The following is a 27,695-nucleotide window of genomic DNA, read 5'->3' on the forward strand; positions in this document are numbered from 1 at the left end:
AGCTGGAACAGGGACAGAGTGGAAAAGCAAGGAAAGAGATACCATGACATCAAGGGTGCTAGGGAAGTTCCCAGGAATCCACAAGGATGACCCCACCTTAGACTACCGACAATAGTTGAAAGGGTACCTGAACTAGCCTACTCTGGTGATCAGATGGCTAAATACTCTAACTGTCATCATAGAACCCTCATCCAGTGACTGATGGAAGCAGATGTAGAGATTCACAGCCGGGCGTGTGGACCATATCTCAACAAAAAATATTTTTTAACAAGTTTACTATTTGAAATATCAAAGGAAAAAAGGTTCCACAAACACACCAAAAAAAGCCTAGTGGTGGTGGTGCAAACCTTTAATCCCAGCACAGGGGGAAGGGTGGGGGCTAAGCAGAGGGGTTGGGGGCGGGAGGCAAAAAGTGGACCTCTGAGTTTCAGGCCAGCAAGGTCTACAGAGCTAGTTCCAGGATAGCCAGGGATACACAGAGAAACCCTGACTTAAAAAAACAAAACAACAGTAGCAAAAACAAAAAGTGAAAGAGAGAGAAAGAGAACAGCATCAAATAAAAAAAGTGTAGTTTTCTATTTTTATAGCTGAAGGCTGGGGAGTAGGAACTCCAGGGAGAAAAAAAGGTCCCCAGGCACAGTGTTTTCCTGTGTTCCTTCACAAGGAGTGTTGGGCTAGTGTATATACTGGTACAAGCTCAGAGCTTTCCTTTGAGAACATCAAGTCTGTTGGGAGAAAATCCAAATGTGACAGTAGATAATAGCAGAAAGGTGGGCATGTAGTCACTACTCTCTTTCCATATACATCAGAAGCAACCTTCAGGGACCTGTTTTCTGTGTGGAAATAATATAGGACTGTAAGACTACTAAAATTTCAGATGAAGCACACAGGGGCCAGAGCATTGAGCTGCGATAAGAAGGAGTTATATTTCCAGTGATGACCTGCCTTGGCAAGTACCCAGTCGTGGTCATCCCAGACACCAGGACATGACACACACCCTTCTCACTTCTGCTTTGGCTCTTTCTTAGCAATGCTAAAGGATTCAGACAAGCCTCCTAATAACCCAAGGATAGAGCACTTTTTCTGTAAATTCAACAGACTGCTTGAAATACAAGGAATTTGCTCTTCATGATGCAACATAACAGCACACAAGGACCCTGGGCAATTCAAAACACACTAGTGACCCCTGACCTGAGGATCCCCAGGTGCTAAAGCCAGCTGTAAAGGTTGGCCAGTGTCAAGGTGCCTGGCTGCTGGCTGCATGTGTCCAATGATGGCCCATCAGAACCTTGGGAGAGCCATAATCAAATAAAAAAAGGCCATTTCTAACCAGGCGGTGGTGACACACACCTTTAATCCCAGCACTGGGAGGTAGAGGCAGGTGGATGCCTGAGTTCGAGGCCAGCCTGGTCTACAGACTGAATTCCAGGACAGCCAGGATGATTACACAGAGAAACACTGTCTTGAAAAACAAAACAAACAAACAAAAAAGCCCTTCATGTGTGATAACTGTGCAGTCAACAGGACAGAGGCATGATCCTACAATGTGTTGAAGCCTCTATCCCTCACCCCTGATGGTGACAGTAAGCTAAAAGGAATGATGCTGCCAGGAGCCTCAGAAACTTGGGGTCAGCAGGCGGTTCTACAGAGAAAGGGAATAGAAAAGAAACATCAGCTTTATATACTTTGCAATACTAACCCATGAAAAAAATCTCAGACTTAGCAGACCCTGGGAAGGAACATCTATGTCTCAGGGCCATGGACAGCACCCAAGTTTGTACCATCCACAAGGCATGAAGGTAGAGCTTGGTGAACAAACCAGACACAATCATCTCACCAGGTATATAACTTGATCCACAGCAGTCTTTCAACCCTAACTCATTAGTCATCTTCTCACCAGGGAGACTTTAAGAGCAGCTGGAGTGAACCCTTTGTCTTGGAATGACTTTCAGAATTTATTGTGAGCTCCAACAAGACAAGAAACAGTACATGAACAGTGTATCTGGAAGGTACAGATGTTTCACTACAACAGGACACGAGTGAAGACAGCCTGGATCTCAGGGGACTGGACTAGTGCTGAGACAAGCAAACAAACCAGTGAGGGAACACACGGCAGTGTTGGTAACTGAAAAAGAACAAACTGGGGTTGACTTGAAGTCTGCACAAAAACCTATGCTGATGGCTGTATGAGTTATGGAAGCTAACAAACAGGTATCAGCACTATCCTGAGATCAACCAGGAGATGCCCCCCAGGGGTAGAGATTAACAATCAAATCGCAAGGGTCTCTAGAGACGAACAGACAAGAGGAGGAAGGGTGTGTGACCCCACAGAGCTATGCTCCTCAGTCAGATGGGGAATCAGGCATTTTCTTTTAAAACTATAGTAACGTGATGCATATCATAGTCAAAATATCGTGACCTGGCAAAGAGCACACCACAAAAATGGCAAAGATCAGGGGTTTCAAAGGCCAACATGAAGGCACAGGCAGGGATCAGAAGTAGAAGCAATGTGGCCACAGCTGTACATCAGTGGTTCCTAGGTCAGAAACTTTACTATCTGGAAAATTAAAAGTGAGCATTAGAAGGAAGGATCTCTAGAACAAGCCTACTATAGAAACTGCAGAAACAAAAGGCAGAGTGGAGCAGGCTGGGACCAAATGAGTGAGGGAGACTCCAGAAACATAGAAGAAGGAGGTGGCTAAGTTTTACAGGGAGAGACAGTTGATTAGACTATGGACTGAAGAGGCAGTCAACCAGGGGCACTTTTAGCCAGAAACGAGACCAACAGCTAGAGATGATCCAGTCACTTCACCAAAGACGAATTGGACTGTACAAATCTTGACTGCAACACAGATGATCAGAACACTGGCAAAGCCAGCATCCATCCCAGCAGACCAGAACAATTCAGGCTTTCTTTTACACCCACAGCTCAACTTATTTCAATGCCCAACCTCATAGGGGGCCCAGAACTTTTGCTGTGAGGCAGTTTCCTTCCAGGTAAAAACCTTCCTCCATCTTGACGGGAAACTTCTTGAGACATAGGATGTAAAGAGAAAGTGAACGATCATATAGTCTAGCACTGCATGTTTACAACAGTATGTTTTAGGGAAAGGTAAAATACTTCCTACAGGGAAGGTCCATTAAGACAGGAAGTAATGGGCTGGAGAGATGGCTCAGCAGTTAAGAGCACTAACTGCTCTTCCAGAGGACCTGGGGTTCAATTCCCAGCACCCACATGGTGGCTCACACCTGTCTGTAACTTCAGTTCCAGGGGATCTGACCCCCTCACACAGATATGCATGCAGGCAAAACATCATTGCACATTAAAAAAAAAAGACAGGAAGTAAACAACTCAAAATAGCTCCAGCAAGTACCTGAAATTGACCAGATTTCCTAGGCTGGATTCCCTCTGCAAGAGTGTATAAGTAGTAAGGACTATTAAGAATTACTCTCAAAGCCGGGTGGTGGTGGCGCACGCCTTTAATCCCAGCACTTGGGAGGCAGAGCCAGGTGGATCTCTGAGTTCGAGGCCAGCCTGGTCTCCAAAGCGAGTTCCAGGAAAGGCGCAAATCTACACAGAGAAACCCTGTCTCGAACCTCCCCCAACCCCACCCCCCAAAAAAAAGAATTACTCTCAGACTAATCAAACTGTAAAAAAGTCTCAGGAAAGCCCAGCTGCCTGGAAGAATTAGAGACCAACAAAGCTGCCTGGAAGAGGCTCAGACCAACTGAGCCACCTTGGAAGACCACTTTTCCAACCTGTTGAGTTGACTGCAGGCTGTGCAGTGTGCTCCAGGATTCCAGCTTTGGTGAGCTGTCACACTTACTAGTGTGGGCTTGGGTGATGCAGCCATCAGTCAATTCTACTACTGTAAGTAACCCTTTATTCATACTCCTTGAAGTAGTCCCCCAAAAATTCACTGGTCCACCAAATTGGAGTTTGGTGGTATTGGTACTTTGGTCTGGTCTGTCATGGGCTCCCCCTCTGGGATGAGTAGATGTTTGTGGTGTTTTACTTCCCAGGAAAAGTCTGTCATCTAATACTCCTGTGCGCGCGCATGCACACACACACACACACACACACACACACACACACACACACACACAGACACTGGAACACAGAAAACACTACTCAAACAGTAGTAAGGCTCCTGTAACAGAGATGCAAGCAACTTCCTCACAATTAAGTTTGACCAACAGGCTCTAGGTATGCCACCAACCATAGCACTAGGAGGCATGTCCCGTAGTGAGCCGCTGAGTGAGGATGGTGTCATAAGGAGTGGGCGATGGGTGTTTGCCTGAAAAGAAGCAACCATGCCTGATGGTACCCCAGAGCCCGAGTCCGGGGCACACTCACCATTGTCAAAGTCAATGTACTTGGTGATCTTGTGCCAGGTGCGGTAGTAGAAGTGGCGGACCTGCTCTTTGTTCTTCACCATGCCTGCAGGTTTGCCTTTCTTCTTGTATTTGAGAGCAATGTTGTTCTGAATGGCTTCAAAGTCTTTTCCATGCTAGAAAACAGAAAGTCCACAATAAACTTTTTTTTTTTGGTATGTTGTAAGCATCATCGAGAATCAAAAAGGAACAAGGTTGTTCTTCAAGGTACTTCTGCACATATAAACTCCAACTTTGCTTCCTTAAGTTTTTTTGTTTGTTTGTTTGTTTTGTTTTTTGAGACAGGGTTTCTCTGTGTGGCCTTGGTGCCTGTCCTATAACTCACTCTGTAGACCAGGTTGGCCTCAAACTCACAGAGACCCACCTGGCTCTGCTTCCCGAGTGCTGGAATTAAAGGTGCGCACCACCACCACCCAGCAGAATCTCAAGTTTTAATTAGAATAAAGTAGCACTAGAACTCAGGGACAGAACTATCCCTGCCCATGGACACCAGAGGCAAGGGTTCTGCCATTTTTTTGAGTGTACCCTCAAAAGTTCAGGTATTGTAGATGTGATGTCATTAAAAGGCAGGTATGCAAGAGGTAATTAGCTATGAAAGGTTCTTCCTTTCATAATAAGGTGACAATAAGGCCCTTATAATAGGAGCTTCAGGAAGCATTCCAATAGCTTGCCCTTCTGCCATGAGAGGACACAGCATTTCTCCTTGTTAAGATGTAAAAATGAGGTGCCACTATGGGCTAGGGATATAGTTCAGTCACAGAGCACATACAGCCCTGGGTTCAATCTCTACTGGGGAGAGGAGAGAGATTTCAATTTTTTATAAACTGCCCAATGCATGTTGTGACAGCATCAAACAAACTAAAATAGTCTCAGAGCAAACAAGGCATAAAACTTATCATTGGGACAAACAGCTTCATCCTGGGTAGCCCTTGGGGGACCCTGAGGGAAACTTGCAGACGGGAGGATACCATGGAAAGAGAGCTCAGGCTGCCACCACAGAGCATCTTAGAATAAAAAAATGGGTCACAGAAAGTGTGACCAAACAGAAGTGACAAATACAAACACTTGGGAACAGATCCAAACAGAAGGCATTCTGACCATACTTCAGGGCCAACCCTTCCTAGAAGGCCTGCTTCGAAATCTGGGTGTGGTTGGAATTTGGGATATAACTTGTGTTCCTGTGTTGTTTCTTTATATGATATAGAGAAGCAGCTGTTTGGTGTCTCAAGAAAATGATCTAGTATGAAGTACTGAGAGGCAATAGCACCCCAGAGCCCAGATACAAATTTCTTATATTTATTTTCATAGAGAGGCTAATTCCAGGGCCGTGCAGGGTGTGTGTCAGATGAGCATGGAACACCTGGAGTTGTCCAAAGTGCGACCTCAGCCAAGAAGCAGAGTCGCTACCTGCACCCTCAGGGCCAGAACCACCACCCACGTTCCTCTGCCAGGAGTGTGGCCCTAAGCTGGATCTCCACCGGTGGGGAATAAGTCAGACTAGGTTCCTCAAAAAGGTAGTGAGAGTGTGTAAATCTACTCGGTGGGGGAATACCATGCCTGGCATGCACAGCATTTCTATGCAGTTACATGTATACATGTGAGCGCATGTACACATGCACACATTAACAAATATTACAGAGACGGGTGGTGGTGGCGCACACCTTTAATTCCAGCACTTGGGAGGCAGAGGCAGGCAGATCTCTGTGAGTTCGAGGCCAGACTGGGCTCCAGAGTGAGTTCCAGGACAGCCAGGGCTACACAGAGAAACCCTGTCTCGAAAAACCAAAAAAAAAAAAAAAAAAAATTACAGAAACAATTCTCAGAACACACATCTATGCTCAGCTATCATTAATCCCACCAATTGCCCACACTTATCCTACACTGGCCAAACAGACAACAAGGCCTCACCAGGGTCTTTTAGTCAAACTCAAACGAGACATAAGGCATACATACACACTCTTGCACTTGTTATTTTTTGTCAACTTGATACCAACTAGAGTCACCTGGGAAGAGGCAACCTCAAATTGCCTCCATTGTACTGGCCTGTGGGGCATTTTCTTGATAAGTGATTGACGTGGAAGAGTCCAACATATAGGCAGTGCTTCCCCTGGGCAGACCATCCTGGATTGTATAAAAAGAATGCTAGCTGAGCAAGCCCTGGAAAGTAAGCCAGGAAGCAGTGTTCCTCTACGGTTTCTGCTTCCAGGTTCCTGTCTGAGTTCCTATCCTGACTTCAAAGTCTCAGTGACAGTTTATGACCTGGCAGTTGCAAACCCTTTGCTCCTCAAGTTGTTTTTTGGTCAGGGTGTTTATTAGAGCCACAGCAACCAAACTTGAATAACTCTCTTTCCCTCTCTTCCTCTCCCTGTATCAACCATAGAAAACATTATAATATTATTACTAATCAAGGATTTTAGGAGACCTAAAAATGTACTAGAATATTATTTAAGATGTGTTACATTTGTTTGTGCTGTGGAACATTTGTTTAATGATGCAAAAATGTGTTACATCCTTTTATGTTGGATCTGTTTTAACTCTGTGAAGCTGTATTACTTTGCCTGATTGTCTAATAAAGAGCTGAATGGTCAATAGCAAGGCAGGAGAAAGGATAGGTAGGGCTGGTAGGCCAAGAGACTAAATAGGAGGAGAAATCTGGGAGGTGCAAGAAGAGAGATGAAGGACTGAGAGGAGGAGGATGCAAGAGGCCAGCCACCCAGCTACACAATGGAGTAAGAAAGAAAATAAGATATACAGAAACAGAAAAAGGTAAAAGCCCAGAGGCAAAAGGTAGATGGGATAATTTAAAGTTAAAAGCTGGCAAGAAACAAGTCAAGCTATGACCAGAAATTTTTAATTAAGAATAAGCCTCTAGGGCTGGAGTGATGGCTCAGAGGTTAAGAGCACTGGCTGTTCTTCCAGAGGTCCTGAGTTCAATTCCCAGCAACCACATGGTGGCTCACAACCATCTGTAATGGGATCTGGTGCCCTCTTCTGGCAGGCAGGCAGAACACTGTATACATAATAAATAAATCTTTAAAAAAAAAAAAAAAAAAAAAAAAAAAGAATAAGTCTCTATGTGTAATTTATTTGAGAACTGGGTGGTGGGGCCCCCAAAAGAGCCAAAAGAACAAAGACAGCCAACTACATTTTGGCATACCAACGTGGGGCTCTCAAATTTGCATGTAGGACCTAAGAAAGCTGGAAGAAAAAAAAAAAGAAAGAAAGAAAGAGAGAGAGAGGAAGGACATAGCTCCTTTAAGAGGCACTGGTGTTCAGCCAGCAATGCTAAATAGAAACTAAAAACAGCAAGCTAAGTAAAAACTTCTTGTTACAACCCAGTACCAGCTTCCTACAGCTAGGAAGGTTGAATGCAGTTCCTGGTCATGCACCTCCAACCTGGGCGCAAGTTTTAGGCTTGGCTTTCATGACTCCAGAAGCAGATGGAGCCAGTCACCAAAGCCTTATAGAGGTCTGTGCCACTTAGTAGTTTAAAGTTTGCTCACATGGTCAAAAAAGACTAGAGATACGCAGTAAGAGAGGTTCAGATGGAAAAAAGGTTACAGTGTGTTTAACAATGTGTGTAGGCTTAAGAAAAGAAAAAGGATATAGTCATAGAAAAAAAGAATAGTTTAAAAATAAAGTCTTTAAAGAGAGAAGTAAAGTAATAATTAAAAATAAGCTATGTAGACAGGGAGTCTGGATCCTGAATAGTATTGTGTTGATTTTGAATTTTTTGATGACTGATGGGGGAGAGGCATGCTGGGATTGTGAGCAGGACTGCAGATACTTTAGGGCTACCTTAACTTTAAAGTGGAAGCAGAAAAATATATTTGTCAAATGTAAATGAAAACTATGTTGGAGTTTTGTTCCCACAGGAGATGGAAGGCTGTGGATTCCTTCGGTAATGATATTGATCAGGTTTGATCAGGGAAGATCTCCTGAATCTTGACAGGTGATATCTATCAACAAAGATTATAGCTGGTCTTCCCAGGACTTGGCCATTATCTCAAATTTTCTCTCTGGGAACCTAAAGATACTTCGTCCACAGACAGCAGGAAGCAGTTTGGAGAACACAATGACCACATTCCCAAGAGATGGGGCTGGTGGTCTTTAGATATATGGTGGGTTATGGATGTTTGTTGTAATTTAGGGGAATGTAAGAATATAGGATAAAAGACAACTATTAATCTCAGATACTTCCATTGGCATGGATTTTGGAATATTGATACAAATTTAAGGTATTTTTGTTTTGTTTTGTTTTTTGTTTTGTTTTGTTTTTCAAGACAGGGTTTCCCTGTGTGGCTTTGGAGCCTGTCCTAGAACTCATTCTGTAGCACAAGGTGGCCTCGAACTCACAGAGATCCGCCTGCCTCTGCCTCCCGAGTGCTGGGATTAAAAGCGTGCGCCACCACTGCCCGGCTAAGACAATTTTTGTTACAATACACTTTATGTTTCTACTCTTGTTTAAAGGATTTTTGTATTTTGATACAAATTTAAGGTTATTTTTGTTATACTGTATATATGTTTCTACTCTTATTTAAAATATTTATCTAGGTAGTTCATTTAAAAATGTAAGGTAAAACTCTAGATTTTGAAAGCTATTATTATGAACTATTAGGATAATCAAGAAACAGTCATTTATAACAATCAAATTTGTAGATATGTTAGGTATGTTTTCAAGATCATATAGAGAAATACTTTAGATAGATTAATGTTTTTCAGACTCTTCAAAAACCTATAGAATATGGCATTTAAAATGTCTCGTTAACCTAAAGATTTTCATGACAATGAGACACATCTGTTCCTGGCAGCACCAATTTACTTCATAGATGATGGGCATTGAAGAAACTCCTTATGGAGTTTGCTTTCATTGTGGCAAGGTTAGCCACTGGGCAAAGAAATTCCTCTTGCCTTTGACTGCTGACAATGTGTTGTGCAGCCTAGACATGCAAGACACACAGGAAAAAAACGGTTGAGCTTTGCCAAAACAACACAAGACAGTCCTTCAAAATTCTTGCTTCACAGAAGAGTATGTCAGATATTCTGCAGGACAGAGAGGAAAGTGACTGACAAACTTTGCCAATACAAGGCAGAACAGTCCTTCAAATTTCCTGCTTCACTAAAAAGTCTGCCAGATATTCAAGGCCTGTAGGCTAAAGATGGATGCCCCAACATTTCAGAGGAACTTTGGGTAACTGTCCAAGCAGCCAAATGTCTCTGTTGTTAGATAATATTACATCCTTATGGGTCTTTGATAGAGTTTTAAAAAAGCAGTTTTCCTTAGTTATGATAAAAAGTAAATTAGGTATAAAACTTTAGATTCACTAAGATAGGACAGATAATGGAGTATTTTCTTTAAATTTGCCAGCCAGAAATGAACTGGACATTGTGAATGTACTCCTTACTTGATAATTGTTATTGTATATAGTCTTATTATGTTTAAGTTAAAACATTTCTTTTTATTTAGGTAAAATGGGGGAAATGGAGAACAATATTATTTTAAGATGTGTTACATTTGTTTGTGCTGTGAAACATTTGGTTAATGATGCAAAGATGTGTTGCATTTTTTATGTTACATTTGTTTAATTCTGTGAAGCTGTGTTACTTTGCCTGTCTAAAGCATCTGAAGTTCTAATAAAAAACTGAACAGCCAATAGCAAGGCAGGAGAAAGGACAGGCAGGGCTGGCAGGCAGAGAGAATAGGAGAAATCTGAGAGGAGAAAAGGGAAGGAAAAAAAAAATGAGTAGCCAGAGAAGGAGCAGGACATCAGGGGCCAGCCACCCAGCTACACAGCAAGCCACGAAGTAAGAAATAATGAAAGATATACAGAAATGGAAAAAGGTAAAAGCCCAAAGGCAAAACCTAGACGGAATAATTCAAGTTAAGGAAAGCTGGCAAGAAACAAGCCAAGCTAAGGCCAGGTATTTATAATTAAGAATAAGTCTCTGTGTGGTATTTATTAGGAAGCTGGGTGGTGGGCCCCCAAAAGACCAAAAAATAAGAAGTCAAAAGAGTAAAAAACAAAACAATTACATAAAAAGACATTCCTGGCTGGTAGAAAAGGAAACAAGAAGGCTAGCCCAACTGGAGAAAATGCTCTGTGCATCTGAAGAATGGCAGAGGGTGTTCTTACCAAGAAAACCTTTCCCCACTGCTTTTAATCAACAACCACAACTCACACTTCACTTTTTGCAGCTGGATGACCAGATCACCTTGCAGAGCTCAGTCTCCAGGAAGGAAGGAAAACACCATAGTAGTTACAGTTTTTAAGAGTTGCACACTCTTACAACTCATCAGGAATCAAAAGTCTTCTATGCCTGACAGCAAGGTATAATCTATACAGATGGAGCCTGTGCTTTTTTGTAACTCTGAAAAGAAAAAAAAGCCCTTTCACATCTGTTTGAATGATTTTGCAACTACCCTAACAAGTCTCATATGCACCTTTTCATTCTTCCTATGGATAACAAGGATCAAATCATGTGACATGTCAGTCACACCCACCTGGATGGGGCAGAACTTAGCCTATCAGCCACAGGAAAGAGCAATACTAGCCATAAGAATATAGTGAAACCAATTCTGTAACCCATTAAAAGTGTCTCCTTTTCTAATCTTCTGTAAATACTTCATGATTTAAATTCCCAGACCTCATTTTGTGTTGAGCTTGTCCTTCCTAGACTTGGCAAGGTGTATCCATCTCTCCAGTGAATTAACTATTAAGAGGACAAGGCTCACTGATTAAGTCAACATGCCAAAGAAGTCATCTAAAATAAGGAATGTAAACAAAGATGTTCACTACAGTGTTGTTTACAATAACAGAATCTGCAAGGAATAAAATAATAATAATAATAATAATAATAATAATAAACAAGAATGGATAAATAGGCTGGGAATCAGCCTGGTAGTAAATTCCTTGTTTAGCATGCACAAGACCCTGGAGATGGACACACAAAGATACACAGACACACAACACATGCCCAAAGGACACATCTACTGCAACCACTCAACTCTATTACTGGATATTGTTTGGTTTTTGCTCTTTTGGGGGCCCACCACCCAGCTCCCAGATAAATTACACACAGAGGCTTATTCTTAATTATAAATGCTCAACCTTAGTTTGGCTTATTTCTAGTCAGCTTTCCTTAACTTAAATTATCTCATTTATCTTTTGCCTCTGGGCTTTTATCTTCTTCTTACTTCTGTAAATCTTACTCTTACTCTGTTGCTGGCTGTGTAGCTAGGTTGCTGGCCCCTGATGTCCTCCTCCTCCTCTGGCTACTTCTTTCCTCTCCTCCCAGATTTCTCCTTCTATTTATCCTCTCTGCCTGCCTGCCCCACCTATCTCTCTCTCCTACCTGGCTATTGGCCATTCAGATCTTTATTAGACCATCAAGTGTTTCAGACAGGCACAGTAACACAGCTTTAAGAGTTAAACAAATGCAACATAAACAAAACTGACACACTTTAAAATAATATTCTACAACAACTGGGTCAATAATCAGCCCAAACAGCACATAAAGAAATGGGCATGGCTGCAGCACATATAGGCATTTGTTGTTGTTGTTTTAATGAGCAAAAGGGCTCAGCAGTTAAGAGCATTGGCTGCTCTGGTTCAATTCTCAGCACCCATGTGACAGCTCACTACCATCTGTAATTGCAGTTCTAGGGTATCTGGCATCTTCTGTCCTCTGAGGGGTACTGCACGCATGTGGTGTGAATACACATACATATAAAATTCAAATAAATCCTTAAAAAAGTGATCATAACGAAAACACATCTGATGTTAATGAAAGTGTGTTCATAAATAACTACAAGGCGATGAGAAGCAAACTTCCAAGTGAAGACAGCTGGTAGGCACAGCCACCTCAGTAGACAGTGGGTCTGAGAATTTGGCTCTAAGTTAGCTGTAATATCTTCTGGATGATGGGGACAGGTATCTGTTTGTCCTTCTGTACTTGGGCACACCTACCAAATCAGTCACTGCATAGCCAAGGAAGGAAAGGCCCTGAGGAGGGTCATACTCCAGGAAAGAAGTGTGCAGAAACATAATTGAGAGCCTTGGGAAAGAGGATTCACCCTAACAGCCCCAGGAAGGAGATAACAACTGCCCGAAACACAAGGTAAACAGTGAGAACTCAGGAGGATGATTACTTGTGGGTTTTTGTCTCATGTCTACAACTCACCTCATACAGTCCCTCGAAGAAGGTATTCTTGTCCTCTGTGCTCCATGACTCCCACTGCCTCCGGACCTTCTTTCCTTCTTCCTTCTCAGGCCCTGATGATCCTAAGTTCCGGGAAGAGGAGCGCGAACCTCCTGCAGGAGTGGCAGGAGCAACCACAGAGATGTTTCCAGAAGATGATGCGCCACCGTCACCTCCTTGGAGAGAAAAGACTATACAGCAACCTGTTCCAGAAAGCTGAGGGATAGGAGCAGGGAAGACAGAGGGACACCAAGGACAGGGGCCCACTGCCCAACCCAACTCCAACTCTTCAAATGGCGATGTCAGCAAAAGAGACCCAAAAGCCACTGAGTGCTGAACAGGAGCCAGAGTTGACAAGATGAGTCTAAAATGTTTGTAGTGTAAGAGAGCCTGTATGGATTGTTTTAACAATATAGTGAATTTGACATTTTGTTTATACTCAAGAGTATAATCCCTGTCCCTCCAGCAAATCCAATATTTCATCCTGATTCTTGTTCAAAATGTTGTTGTTGGATGTTTTCTGCTCTTTTGGGGGGCCCAACACCCAGCTCCCAAATAAATCCACACATGGAGGCTTATTATTACTTATAAATGCTGGGCTTTAGCTTGGCTTGTTTCTTGCCAGCTTTCCTTAACTTATCCCATCTACCTTTTGCCTCTGGGCCTTTCCCATTCTCTTAACTTCTGTAAATCTTACTCTCACTCCGTGGCCGGCTGACCCATGGTGTCCTCCTCCTTCTCTGGCTACCTCTTTTCTTCTCCTCCTCCCAGATTTCTCCTATACGTTCTCTCTGCCTGCCAGCCCCACCTATCCTTTCTACTGCCTTGCTATTGGCCATTCAGTTCTTTATTAGACCATCAGATGCTTTTAGACAGGTACAGCAACACATTTTCACAGAGTTAAACAAATGCAACATAAACAAAAGTAACACACCTTAACATTCTACAACAAAATGTTTGTTTTTATTTATTTATTATGTATACAGGAGAGGGTGCCATGTCATTACAGATGGTTGTGAGCCACCATGTGGGTGCTGGGAATTGAACTCAGGACCTCTGGAAGAACAGTCGGTGCCCTTAACCTCTGAGCCATCTCTCCAGCCCAACAAAATGTTTTTTTAATTTGAAATACTCTTACCTACAGTTTTTTAAAAAGTTTTAAAAAATAATTTAACTTCATTTAATGTGCACTGGTGTGAAGGTGTCAGATCCCCTGGAACTGAAGTTTCAGACAGTTGTGAGCTGCCATGTGGAAGCTGGGAATCAAACCTGGGCCCTCTGGAAGAGCAGCCAGTGCTCTTAACCACTGAGCCACCTCTCCAGCCTCTTACTACATTTTTGAATAAACAAACTGAACTTTTAAGTGACAGAGAGCATTTTATGTGTAAAAGATTGTCTACATACATCAGATTGATCTTTCTGAATATAGACCACTTAATGCCTAAGGTGCCATAGTGTAAAGACACCTGGTCTCTCTTTTTTTTTCCTCTCCAGCAATAGAAATTTGAACCCAGGGCCTTTGCACATGCTAGGCAAACACTCTACCACTGAGCTTATCTCCATATCTAAGACCCCTTCCCTTATCTTTTATCTTCCTCAACATTATCTCTGGGGTCCTAAAATACTACCACCCTTAAAAGTTCTGAAGTATCAGTCCCTGATTTTTAGCAAAATCTTTCCAAATCCTTTGCTATCAGGGTAGCATAATAAAACATAAGGGACCTCGAAGACAAAAATGAGGTCACAGATACAAACTTATGCCCTAGTCTAGTGCTCTGCCAGCTGAGTTTCTTCTTGTTGTAGGGAACAGGATCTCACAGCACCCCTATTTTAAACACTTGTCTGTTATAAAATTGCAGGACCACAGAATGCCAAGAAACCTCCCAAGCTTTAAATAGTCTTGAAAGAGAAAGTAAGACCACAGAAATAAAAATCCTTTAAAAAGAAAATGCCCAACAACAGAACTTTGTTTTTGTTTTTTGTTTGTTTGTTTTTTTATTTTGTTTTTTTTTTTGTCAGAGTCTCACTCAGTAGCCCAGGCTTGCCCTGAACTCATAGCAATCCTCCTCTGCTTCAGTCTCCCAAGTACTAGGTTTACAGGCCTTTGTACCATTTCTGGATCAGAAAATTGTGAAAATGTTTTCCTAATGAGACAATTGTAGGCCTTTGCATCTGAGATTTAATTTCTAGTCAGCCTGGTGAGGCTCTTCCTGGATAGCTTCAGGGTACTCCTCCCTTAGTGTCTCCCTTTACTGGGGAGTTTCAATGAAGCAGCTTCATAGAAGAGTGTGAAAGATAAAAATAAAAAATAACAAGTCCAGCCAGGAGGTAGTGGCACACACCTTTAATCCCAACTCTCAGGAGACAGAGACAGGAGGATTTCTTTGAGTTTGAGGCTGGCCTGGTCTACAAAGCAAGTTTCAGGACAGCCAGAGCTGTTACACAGAGAACTGTCTCGAAAAAACAAACACACACACACACACACACACACACACACACACACACACACACACACAAAATAAATAAATAAATAAATAAATAAATAAAACCAGAATCCGGGGGCTGGAGAGATGGCTCAGAGGTTGGGAGCACTGGCTGTTCTTCCAAAGGTCCTGAGTTCAATTCCCAGCAACCACATGGTGGCTGAAAACCATCTGTAATGAGATCTGGTTCCCTCTGGGCCTGCAGGGATGCATGCATGCAGAATACTGTATACATAATAAATAAATAAATCTTAAAAAAAAAAAAACAAACACCAGAATCCTATTAACCCATACCACTTGAAAAGACTATCTGAACAAAATATTAGAACATGCATAAGGGCTCCCAAGCAGGGGGTGCTGAGAGCAGAGAAGGTAGAGATTTGACTTTCCCTGCATCAGCTTTGTCTAGCCCTATGTATATGTTGTAGTCTGTGTCACTATGCATAGACCAATGATGATGGTCTGGTGTGAAACCACCATTGGGATTTCAATCTTTTCTTAGCCCGTCAATGTCCGATATAATATTTTCTAGGTGCCGAACAATGGAATCAAACTATGTGTCTAGGCAGTGACAAGATCAAGAGAAGAAATAAATAATTCTTTATGGGACTGCATAACTCAGCTTAGATAGCTTTTAATTTTTAAAAGATTTTCATTCTTTTTCTTCTGTGTATGTGCATGTCGTGTCTGTGTATCTGTGTGTGACTGTATGAGAGTGCCCATGGGGGCCAGAAGAGAGCACCAGGTCCCCTTAGAACTGGACTCACAGGTGGTCGTGAGCTACCTTATATGGATGCTCGGACTGAATTCAGGTTCTCTGGACAAATTGCAAGAGCTCTTAACTGCTATGCCATCTCTCTAGCCACAGCTTAGGTTTATTAAGTGGACTGTCAGCTTAGCAAAGTCTCTACCCTATGGTGAGTTTATTAGGAGGTAACCTCATTGTGACTCAAAGAGCAGCCATATTTCAAGGTAGAATATTTGAAAACATCTCATCACTCAGAAAATTGCAAATTTGTACATATGGAAAACATTTTAGCTAGCTAGCTACATCAAATGGGCTCTAGTCTCTCATCAAGATATGTGTGGCTAACTTCAAGAGGCAATACTATCAGGCTTATAAAAACAACATAGAAATCAATAGTTTACTAGAGCCAAACTGTCCGGTTACCCAGTAATAACCTAAATAACATAAGGATATTTAAGTATTCATTAAAAATAAAAAACATGGTGGTGTATACTTTTAATCTCAGCACTCAGAAGGCAAAGGCAGGCAAATCTCTATGAGTTCAAGGCCATCCTGGTCTATGTGGTGAGCTCTAGGTCAGTCAAGGGTTACACAGTGAGACCCTGTCTCACAAAATAAACAAAAATAATAAATAAATTAACAAAAACATACAAAAGAAACCAAGTTCCTTAATCTCACGCCAAATTTCCAACAGTTAATGACATCACATGGCTCATGGTAACCTTCCTAGATAGTGCAAAACATTTTACTCAGAGTAGAAGTTGCTAATACAGTCAGTGTTATATGTGATACTCAGTATTTACTGCCCTGAACACAGCCACAGAATAAAAACAGACTCCAGATTGCATCTACACCAGCAATGCTACTTAGGTCCCTTGGCTACCCAGCAGGCCAAGGAAAGGCTGGACAAACTTCAAGACGTCCATTCAGCACAACAAACCTGGGACTTCCTAAGATATGTGTAACAGGCAGGGTGTGACAGCCTTTCCAGGAGACAGGAGATGTTTCTGTGGTGGGATGAAAATCAAGTCACAAATTAAAACGGTTCTCAAATACCAGAACATCTGGTTCACAGGAACCCATAATTCTTCAGATGCTGCTGTTTAGGAAGTGCTGCCTATCCACTTCTGTACCCCACCCCCACAATGGAGGACCTCTGAGTTATTTCTAGTTTCCCAAGAAACACAAGATCTCTTCTCCCCAGGAACAGCATGCCAGCCAGCTCACCCTTCTATGACCACTCAGGTTAACTCCTGTTAGTCTATGCTGGCACTAGCATGCTCAAAAATAACATACACACCACTTCCAAATCCCAGAACCAAGTGTCTGACAAATGTCATGAGATTTTACTGGTTCACTGGTAGATAAGGAAGAGTGAAGCATAAAGGAAAACCGAATGGAAGCCAATCTGAAGTAGAAGGAACCTCAGGGACAGAGTAGACCAAGTCTCAATCCTAAGCACGAATCTACATCAGTGAGAAGGGCTGAGGCAGCAAGTGACTCCTCAGAGCAACAGTCACTGTTCCAAGGGCCTGCCATTTGCTTTGAGATACCTGGCCCTTCCTTCTGGTATTTCAAAAGTACTATATATCCTCTGGAGGGAAATGAAGGAAACCTGGATATTCAAGTAAAAAGTAAATCACTCCATGCAACCATTTCTAGCATTTCCTATGTAGCATCCTAGAACTCAAAAGCTTTGCAGAAAGAATGCTGACACCTAGTCTTCCTCCAAAATTTCAGGTGAAGACAAAAAGAAAAATAGGAACCAGGAACAGGAACACTGGTGGACTATGATAACAACCGCTTGTTATCATAGTCCACCAGTTCAGTCCAGAAAAATGCAGAGGAAAACAGAAAGTGATCAAGGTGAACAGGAAAACAGCAGAAGTAAAAATGCCAGAGATGATGAAATGGCTTCAGGGAAGACTTGAAGGACTGGAAGCTTCCGCAGGATGCAGAGGCCAGGGCTCCATGGGTGCTTTGGAGAGCACAGAGGACTTTGCTGATAGCATGTATGGTAAAGTGCCCCCAAAAGCTGAAGAGACATGGTGTATACAAACAGGCTCCCCAGTGGAGAGCCCCCTGAAAGCAACACCAAGGTCCTATTCTCCCAGGTCTAAGCTTGGCCCCAGGCTTTATGCAATAGAAGCTCAGTGACAGCTCAGGAGCAGTGGAGGTAGACAAGGGACCACTGAATACTGGTGTGGTCCTGTCCTGTGCCTCAGTTTCACACAAGTACGCCCAGGCTCTGAAGACCCCCCACAAAACCCTCAGTGCCTCAATCCTCCAGATGTCTACTCTACTGTCACTAGGCCAGCTGTGCCCTACCATCTCCAACACTTCCCTCTCAATTCACACAGCACATGAAGCCTACAGTGGGAGTCTCCAGAGCATGTATGGCTGTGGTCTCTTTCCCAGTTGCCCTAACATTACCTGAGGAAGACAAAAATCACCCTGGCTATCAACCAGGGATGCTGAGAAAACAGAGTAGCTCCTCACTGCTACATGGCTGCTCTGTATATGGCAAGCCTGGGAGCAATAGAATACGACTTCAACTTCAAAACACACACACACACACACACACACACACACACACACACACACACACACACACACACGTATATGACTCCATTCTGTCTTTATAAAGTAGAGCTCAAAAGTTGCAGGGATTCTCATTTGTTTATTGAACACCTTTCATATGAATCAAGCAGCATCTTTGAGAATTGATGATGGGGTTGGGCCAGTGGAAAGTGGCTTGAGATGGCCATCACTAAGTACTGGCTTACTTATGAAGAGTTAGTTCCTTCTGTGTGACCTTGGTAAGGATGTTACCTCTCAGACACCACTGTGAAGAAACTAGCACCTAGTTCAGATCAAAAGCATGAAAGCCCCAAGGTCACCAGGCAGGGAAAACCAAGCCTGACCCAAGGCTCTCAATGGACACCCAGGCTTCTCCCCATGCCAAGCTACCGCCTATTCTCACGCTGTGGTGTCACTATCCCTCTCTATAGAGTCAATACCTTCTTCTTCCCTGACCAAAACATCATGTGGCAGCAGCTTTTCTTATATGCAGGGCTACAAAATCAGGATTCTGGAAGGGACAAAGCTTGAAACTTGACCTTTAGGTCTTTCTCAGTTTGTGAAAGATAAGGAAACTGAGGTTAAACAACCTCCCCCAAACCACATGGCTCATAAATGATAGGTGTGAGGACTTGGAAAGATTTCTATTTCTTAAAAATTCATTTTTACAAACATCCTGACTGGGTTTGGGAATCAGAGCTCATTGGTGAGACCTTGGGTTCAATCACTAGGAGAAGAAGAGGGAAAGAACGTGGGGGAGAGAAGAACAGAGAAGGGGAGGAAGAAGGAGAGGATGGGGGAGAGAGAGGGGAGAAGGAGAGAACACGGACAGTCTGGTCAACTTTGGGATACCATTATAATCTGCTGTATTTTAAAAGGACATTAGCTCACTGTCTTGAAGGTCTCTCTCGGGTTTGTGAGTTTCCTTCTGAGAAATAAGAATATTAAATCCAGAATAGCATGTGACCAGCCAAGTCAAGAAATACAGTGTCATACATACCTCAAAGGTTCTCCCATCCCTCCCACAAAGAAATCACAACTAAAATCCCATTGTTTCCATAAAAACATGTCTTCCTCATGGACTACTACAGGGATTTTTCTCACTGTCTTCTACAGTCAATACCTCTTATCCCTATAGAACTGCAAACAAATGCTTTTAGGTGGTTTTTATATTGTTCTTTAGTGCTAAGATCATCATAGTTATTCAACCTAACAAAAGCCTTCTATATACCATATATGATAACACCAATTTTTCAATTTGTGACTTTGCTATCTAAAATAGTTTCTATATAATCTAAAATAAGGTACAAACATCAAGATGCTAAATCATTCTTTATTAGCAAAAGACAATTCTACCAAGGTAGACACCATGGAAACTACATTCATTTCAACCTTAAAAGGAAATGAGCTAAGTGTAGTAGTGCATACTTTTAATCCCAGCACTCAGTAGGCAGAGGCTGGAGGTGGGTTTCTGTGAGTTCTAGGCCAATTTGTATAGAATGCAAGTTCCAGGCCAGCCAGAGTTATACAGTGAGCCTTCAACACAGCAGTTGTCGTTACCTTGCCTACTTAACAACTTCCTTGAACTTTATGATTTATCATGAACCTCTGAGTAATAAACATGCACATAAGAGCTGAAGCAGTAGGCCCTTTGTGAATTCAAAGTCAGCCTGAGCTAGGGTGAGTCCCTGTCTCAGACACAAAATTATACACAATTATACACAGTTTCGACAGTTTCTTCTCTGCCTTGTCTGTAAGGTACTGTGCGCCCTGGCTCATTGAGAACAGGTGGAGTCTATGTCAGAAATAGGGATCACATATTCATGCTGTCTTCCATGTCACAGAGGGTGTGGCTGGAAGCAAGACAGAGTCCCCTTCTTCTTCTTCTCTTCTCCCTGGGCCTCAAGATTTCTAGCATGGCTTGATGTCACTGCCCATGCATAGCTACAATGGGCTCTGCCCCATTCTTATTGAATTAGACTGGGTAGAGGAACCCCGGTGCTCTATCCGTCGGGCTTTATATACTCTGACCTCCCCTCTGCACAGTGTGGACACAGAGGCCTCATGGTACACACGACTTAGCCCAGCTAGCAAGTAAATGCTGGGCACAATGCCCGATGAAAAGCCTTGAAGGTGACCACAGGGCAGTGAAGCAGCACCAGGCCCTAAGCCCATGCCCACCTATATGTAGGAGGGCAGTGTTCTGGCTGTTTCCTGCTTGGAGCATTCCCAAAGGCAAAAGCCAAGCAGAAAGTTCACCTGATCTAGAACTATATGTTGATTTCAGCAAGCCTATCTTGCAGAAAGTTCTCTTGAGAACACATGAGATCCAAGTCCCTTTTATAAAGTTAAATCTTTCAACCCTGAAGGGTAAGATAAGTGTAGGTCTCAGCCACGAGCTCACCTGTCTAGTCAAAAAGAATCTATAGTTTAGGCATTATGACCTACTTCTCCCCTGCTACACACATGAACCAGGCATCTGAGAGCTCTGGAGTGGAAGCTGAGCCCTAGACTGCTAGTTCAAACCTCTTTCCAATATGGAAAGCTGACTGTAATAGCTGAAATGTTTAGGAGGCATCTTTTAAAAACACCTTCTAAAAAAACATGTATTTATTTTTATGTGTATGGGTGTTTTTGTCTGCATGTATATCTGTGTACTATATACATGCAATGTACATAGAGGCTGGAAAAAGGCACCAAATCTTCTGGAACTGGAGTTACACATAGTTGTAAGCCACCATATGGGTGCAGGGAACCATGAGCAACAAGTGCTCTCAACTGCAGAACCATCTCTCCATTTTTTTCCTTTTTAAAGGTAAGAAATTGAGGCTCCAAGAGATGAACTATTTTACTGAGTAGTCCACCAGAACATGAACTGGCCAAACAAGGAAGGGCATCAGAGGGCTCTAGGTCCCAACCCAGGTTCTTATGAACAGTCTCAGTAACTCTGGGTTTCAGTCACAAAAGGCAGTGTGGCAGAACTGGAAGAATCAAGCAGATCTGCTCTAGGTAGAACTCAGTATAGAAACAATAAACTAGTTTCTACACCCATTCAAAAACAAAAATTACAGAAATGAAAAATGCCCGTCATGGGGGCACTAAGTCTTCTCTCCCTTTATCATTTTAAAAAAAAAAAAAATACTGAAATTTTTTTTTCATTCAAGTCAAAGAGCATAGCTATGTACAGAAAACCAGACAAGGAGGTCCTCCATCTTCCCCACAAGTCCTTCCTTCCAATTCCCATCAGTATGAGACTTGGAAAGATGGGGAGCCTATAAGCAAAGGAACTGCCACTGCTTCAGCTGGGAGCTTTCTTCACACATGCAAGTCAAGTTTTTTTCCAAGTGAGACTAAAATTGCAGGCATTCCACACTTCCTGCTGACCCACGCTGGACAGCCAAAGTGGAGATTTCCAGTGTATAAGAGAAATGTTCCTCCAGAGAATCATTTCCGAGGGTTGGATACACAACATGAATGGACACATGACGTGATCACACCTGACTTCTCCTGGCAGTGGATGGAGGTGATGGTTGAGCAAAAGTTTCTCCAAAGCCAGAATGGAGATGGCCAGGGCATGATGAAGTCCATCCAAATGGTCTGTGCAGCCCATGAGTGGACAGCAGCTACCAAGAGGACTCAGCAGAAAGGCAAGCACTGCCAAAGAAGTTGTCAAAAGAAACAGACTCTCACTTCCCTCCTAGAAGCATTATTATAGCTTAGTCTACTGTAAGCCACATAGTGGACAAGAATTAGAACCAGAACACCCATGATACAAGGGAGAAGTTAGCCAGGAAACCTCTTCCACCTGTGCAAGCAAAAGCAACCCTCCTCTGTCACTTCACAGCTCCAACCCACTGGACACCAGCTTTGGCACCCTTCTAGTATATACACGGAGTTATGTATAAGTCAGTGTGCTTACACCAACATACTTCTTCCCAGCAGCCAAACTTCAAGAGGCACCATCAATCGCTATTATTCCTTTTTTCTGAAGTGGGTACATCTCTGACAGAAAAGCAAATCTGAATGAACAGAGAGTTGAGAGGGCAAGGACATGCTAGATGTGATATCAGTAGGAGTCTACATGCAGGGAGGGCTTTCTGAAATAACACCACCAAGTCACCCGAAGAACATAAAAGAGCCTAACACAGACCTGAGGAGCCTAAACATATGCGTCTTCTAGCCATTTTACAAAACAATCAAGTTTTTTTTTGTTTTGTTTTTTGTTTTTTGAGACAGGGTTTCTCTGTGTAGTTTTGTGCCTTTCCTGGAACTCACTTTGTAAACCAGGCTGGCCTCAAACTTACAGAGATCCGCCTGGCTCTGCCTCCCGAGTGCTGGGATTAAAGGCGTGCGCCACCACCGCCTGGCAGTAAACTCATGTTTTTCTAACACCAAAATGAACTTGTGTGAGGCAACTTCTAGTTTTGGAAATATACAAAGTCACCTCATACTTAGATCTTTAAATAGGCAGACTCACTTCAAAGTGCTTTATCATTTGGTAAGGCCATAAATCTGAAGGCCAGCCTTCCAGATGAGGACAAGGCAGAAGTGAATTTAATGGGACACATTTGGGTCAGATCCTCAATGCAGGTTTTCTCTTAGCTCTTGAAACATTTTGTTTTTAAAACTACCAGGATCATCTTGGTAATTTAAATCAATACTTCCAAAAGAAACAAACAAAAAAATTATAATAGTTCAAGTGCTATAAGTGAATGATTTGGTTTTGTTTTTTAAATACAGGGTCTTACTATGGAGCTCTAGGTGGCCAAGACCTTGCTATGTAAATCAAGTTGGTCTTGAACTCACAGAGATCAACCAGCCTCTGCTTCCAAAGTGCTTGGATTAAAGGTGAGTGCCTCCATGCCTGGCTATAAGTATGGAGAACACACTGGAAATTGATGTTCCATTGGGTATTTTTAAAAAACTGTTATAAGCAAACCGTATCAGCTTAGGCATGTAATCTTAGCACTCAGGAAGCTGAGGCAGAAAGACTGCTATGAGCTCAAGGACAGCCTAAGGCTACTTAGTAAATTCCAGGCCAACCTGGGCTACCCAGGTCTTGTCTTTTTTTTTTAAAGGGGGGGGGGGCAAACTTGGTCTGAAAAGAATGTAAGAGCAAATTTCCTGCACAGTTAATAAAAACCACTATGTTGAAATACAAATAGACAAAAGAAGACAAGGAAATAAGGGCATGTGAAGAACCAAAATGGTACTTTTTTTTAAAAAAAGTTACTTTTTGGGCTAGAGAGATGGCTCAGAGGTTAAGAGCACTGGCTGTTCTTCCAGAGTTCAATTCCCAGCAACCACATGGTGGCTCACAACCATCTGTAATGAGATCTGATGTCCTTTCCTGGTGTGCAGATGGAACACTGAATACATAGTAAATAAATAAATCTCCAAAAACAAATCACTCCTTTAAGAGGCCTCAAGAAAGCAGTTACAGTTTCAACCCAAGAAACTGTGGGCTGCCCTCCTGATAGGTCCCTGTTGGTTTCATCAAGTGGAGATCCTTTCTGTGACACCAAGTATACCTCAGCTGAAACTCTAAGGGTCCCATTTTTGTGTTCTTCATACTTTGAAGCTAGGAAGTCTTAGGCAGAGGACAATGAGCCAAACGCAGCCTCTGCCATCACTAACCTTACTTTTTGGATTTCTCATCAACAGCCTCAACAGCCCATAAATTTCAAAAGCCAGTTTCTTTGTTACACTCCCACCACTTGAGGTGTGGACAGAGAGCAGGTACTTTCTCTGTCCATTCTTGAGCTAGTGTGCATAATTTAAAATGGCCATCCATGGAAAGGCGTCAGGGACCCTTTGGGAATCTATTTCTCTTGCCCAGAGAAAGGACAGTCACTGCCCCTTATCCTAGAGAAAAGCCACAGACTCGAAGGAGTAGAAGGGGGCATGTGCCCCTGCAAGTGCCACCCAAGGAGGTCTTACCACCCGCCAAAGGATAGGGTCCCTACCTTTTCCGCGCGGCCCGGAACCGCTGGCACCACCACTGCCCACAGCACAGGGCGCGTCCTTCCTGGGCCTCTTGCTCTGTGGCCGCACGCTGGACCTGAGGAAGTGGTGCTGGTCTTGGGGACTGCCCTGTGGTGGGGACGGCGTCGGTAACCCTCTGGGTGGCGCCGGGGCTCCTGCGGCCCGAGGGGTCTGCCCGTCCCTCTTTGTGCTGCTGCTGCTGCTGTCCTCCGCCGCGTCCGCGCCGCCGGGCCCCTCTCCGTCCAGCGACTCCTCATCGGCCGTCCGCTTGCCCAGCTTCTTGAGCCCTTCCTCCCCGCTGCCGGCGTCACCCAACTTCACTGTCATCCTGCGGCGGGAGAGGCGAGGAGCGGTGAGGAGGGCGACGGGCAGAAGTTTACCGCCGGCCTCCCAACATGGCGGCCGTTGTTTGTTCCAGCGCCGCCCGCCGCCCGCCCGAGGGCCCGCACAGTGCTGAGTCCGACCGGACCGGGACCCCGCCCCGCCCTTGGATGCCCCCAACCCAGGCTGGCTGACACGGCCCGGAGCCGTGGAAGGCACGGCGGCAAGGCCTGGCCTCAGCGCTAAGGGACCCACTGTCCCGCCACCTACCCCACGGCGATGCAGCTCATGGCCCAGCCTGGGCCCGCCTAGCTCCCCGCACAGCCCGTGGCCCCTGGCCTCCCCTCTGCTTGCTGGAGACGTGCGCGATCGTGCCGCGCACCTGCCCAGTGCAAAGGCCCGCTGCCCCTCGGAGCCCCCAGTGCTCCACGGGCCAAAGCTGCCGCTCCCTCCGAAGCTGGCATGCAAGAGAGAGACTGCACTCCGGGAACCTTCCCAGGCGGGAGATGGGAGATGGACCGACTACAACCACCCTCTTGCAACAAAGCCTGTTGCATGGAGCAGGTTAGGGAACACCGGAAAAGTGACAGCAAACACTATTATGTTCCAGTCGGATTTCAAGAATCGGAACTGAACTATGTAAACAATTCTGGAAACAACAAAATTCTTGCGTTAACTTCTACCACTGTCATAAAAATATCGATAAATAAAGTAACAATTATCTGCAGCCTGGAGAAGTTGCACTCAGAATAAACTAAAGATCAGGTACATTCCAACATCTTAAGCACGGGCTGTGTACGTGGTGAAGCAGGAAAGAGAAACATTGTGTTCTTCAGCAGACGCGACCCTAGGCTCCACACAACTGTTGAGAACATTCCTATTTAATAAAACTAGACAGAGCAAGGCACCAACGCTAACAAGGAAACAGACTGAGGGTAAAGACTGAGACGTAAAACTCGAAGTAACACCACAAAATGGTGCTGCAACAAATCGTGTGCAGTTTTCCTGTTGGGATCTGATCTTTCTAATACTGGCTTAAGAAAACTCTGGCACAGAATCACACAAGACAATACCCACGCTAAAGGATTTCATAGCACAGGACTTCTCCTCTTTGAATCCGTTCACTTCTAAGCACCTCACCCAGGTGCCCAGAACCCTGTCATTGCGCTAGGGAGTGAAACCCATTCCCAGAACCAGCCAGGCCAACGCCACCGAGTAAAACGCGTCAGTCCTACAGGACCCACTTGCCCCCGCGCCAGGCCGCGTCCCCGGGCGCATTCCGGTCGTTCCCCAGCAGCAGTGGACTCCATAGGAGTCCGTCAACGAAACCCGTCACTTCCTGACCGTGGGAGGCACGGGCACTGCGGGCCTCATCCAGGCTCCACACCCTTTGTCCCATTCCGGGTGGGAGAAGCTCGCACCTTCCTGAGGAGTTGACCGCCGGCTGCACAAAGCGCAGCCGGCGGCCAACACCGCGGCCCCTCCGCGGATCCCGTAGGCACCCGGGTGCAGCCTGCGGTCACCTTTTTCATCCACGCCTCCCGGCAGTCCGGATCCCGGATCCCGGGCCTCCGCGGGCGCCCGCAGAACCAACCGGGCCGGGCAGCTCCGGCTGCGGCGAGGCCGCGACGCCGGGCTGGTGGTCGTATGTCAGATGCGGTCGCCGAGCACCGTTCCCTTCGCACGTCCTCTCCGCTGACCGGCGTGCGGTTGACAGGGCTGAGGGCGCCGGGGCTGCCGCCGCTCGCCCTCCCACACCCGGGCCGCCGCGCTCCAAACAGTTCCGGCTACGGCGGCCGCCGGGGACCTGAAGTCAGCGCCGGAGCGGGGCGGGGCGGACGTCTTGCAAGAAGACGAGCACGTCCAATTTTTCTGCGGGCGCGCCCAACCAGCTGTGTTGTCATTGGTCAGCAGCGGTTGCGTGCGCGCGCGCGCACGGCCTGCCGGGGCGGGCCCGCAACGTGGGGCGTGTTGTGACTGCAACCTCGCGCTCTTGCGGATCGTGCGTCCCTTCTGATTGGCGAACCGACAACCAATAGGCTCAGCGTCCTGGCTGCGATTGGCTGTGGCTGTGTTGACGGATGCGTGAGAAGAAATCACCGCCTCAGCGGGACGTCTTGAAACGCGCGCGAACTCGGGTGGGGACGGGGCACTGAGAAAACAGGTTTAGGGCCATAAACATATCGTAGCATAGCCCACTGACACTTTTCCTCTTCGAAGCGATAAAGAAATGTTATTAGAAATTCTATTGCTTACGCAAGTGGCGTTTGAGAATGAGTATCCCCGTTCACAGGAGGTCCTGGCCTCTGGTTATCCCCTTCGCTCATTGGCGTGGACCGTGCTACTGCGCCTGCTCTCCGGCGACACCCGCCGTTGGCTAACACTGGCTGAAGTAAGTGCGCACGGTCGCCCAGGGTACCCCCTTCGTAGTCGCGAGGTTCTGCCGAGCACCAGTTTGCAGCTGGCTCCCGAGACGTCAACGCGCCACACTTGGGGGCGGCGTCCGGTACTCAGAACATCCCAGAGAAGCTCTCGAGCCGCGTCCTCCCATCCGAGGAGATGCAGCTAAGCTCCGAGAGGTGCCGGCTGATGGCCTCCGTAGAGGGGTGGGAAGGATGAACCCAAAGAGAAAATACCAGGAAACTTGGCACAGCTTGCCCTGAGTAGCAAATAGTTCTGGTCCATCCATCGGCAGGCAGCCCAAACTGTGGCCCTGGGGCGGGCCTAAGATTCGGAGCTGCGCGGAGAGGTACCGACTGTCTTCGGCTCTTTCCGCCGCCAGCCGCCAGTCGTTTCGGGAAGCATCGGAGACGCGGCGCTCTTCCTCGACGGCTTTTGCTTTCTTCCAGCGGCGTTGTCCTGGCAACACGGAGACACAGGGAATCTGGAGAAGTTAGATTCCTATAGCTGAGGTGCAGAGGGGGCTGGGGCTGGGGTAGGGAGCTCAGCCAGGCTTGGGATTGGGTGGGTCCTCCATGATCGGG

The 27,695-nt window shown here is 45.0% G+C and overlaps 2 protein-coding genes across 11 annotated transcripts in view; one reads left to right on the forward strand and one right to left on the reverse strand.

Annotated features, from left to right (window-relative positions):
- Positions 1-26,688, reverse strand: part of Cramp1 (cramped chromatin regulator homolog 1) — a 64,804-nt gene extending 38,116 nt beyond the window's left edge. The window contains exons 1-4 of one of the 3 annotated variants that reach the window (XM_052758681.1): positions 26,235-26,688; positions 24,372-24,718; positions 12,577-12,770; positions 4,358-4,511 (exon numbers count right to left, since the gene is read on the reverse strand). In XM_052758681.1, the coding sequence (XP_052614641.1) occupies positions 4,358-4,511; positions 12,577-12,770; positions 24,372-24,717 (694 nt within the window). In that variant the 5' untranslated portion in view covers position 24,718; positions 26,235-26,688. Of the gene's footprint in view, positions 1-4,357; positions 4,512-12,576; positions 12,771-24,371; positions 24,719-24,981; positions 25,006-26,234 lie in introns of those variants that run through there. The other 2 variants (XM_052758680.1, XM_052758683.1) reach the window with 2 other exon arrangements.
- Positions 26,689-26,988: 300 nt separating this feature from the next.
- Ift140 (intraflagellar transport 140) overlaps positions 26,989-27,695 on the forward strand; it is an 88,909-nt gene continuing 88,202 nt past the window's right edge. For 7 of the 8 annotated variants that reach the window (XM_052758673.1, XM_052758672.1, XM_052758675.1 and 4 more), the window contains exon 1: positions 27,111-27,623. The gene's annotated coding sequence lies outside the window, so the exon portion shown is untranslated. The other variant, XM_052758674.1, reaches the window with a different exon arrangement.

This window comes from Peromyscus californicus, unplaced genomic scaffold, assembly GCF_007827085.1.
Source record: "Peromyscus californicus insignis strain IS unplaced genomic scaffold, ASM782708v3 Scaffold_3__1_contigs__length_106647218, whole genome shotgun sequence".
NCBI classification, from domain to species: Eukaryota; Metazoa; Chordata; class Mammalia; order Rodentia; family Cricetidae; genus Peromyscus; species Peromyscus californicus.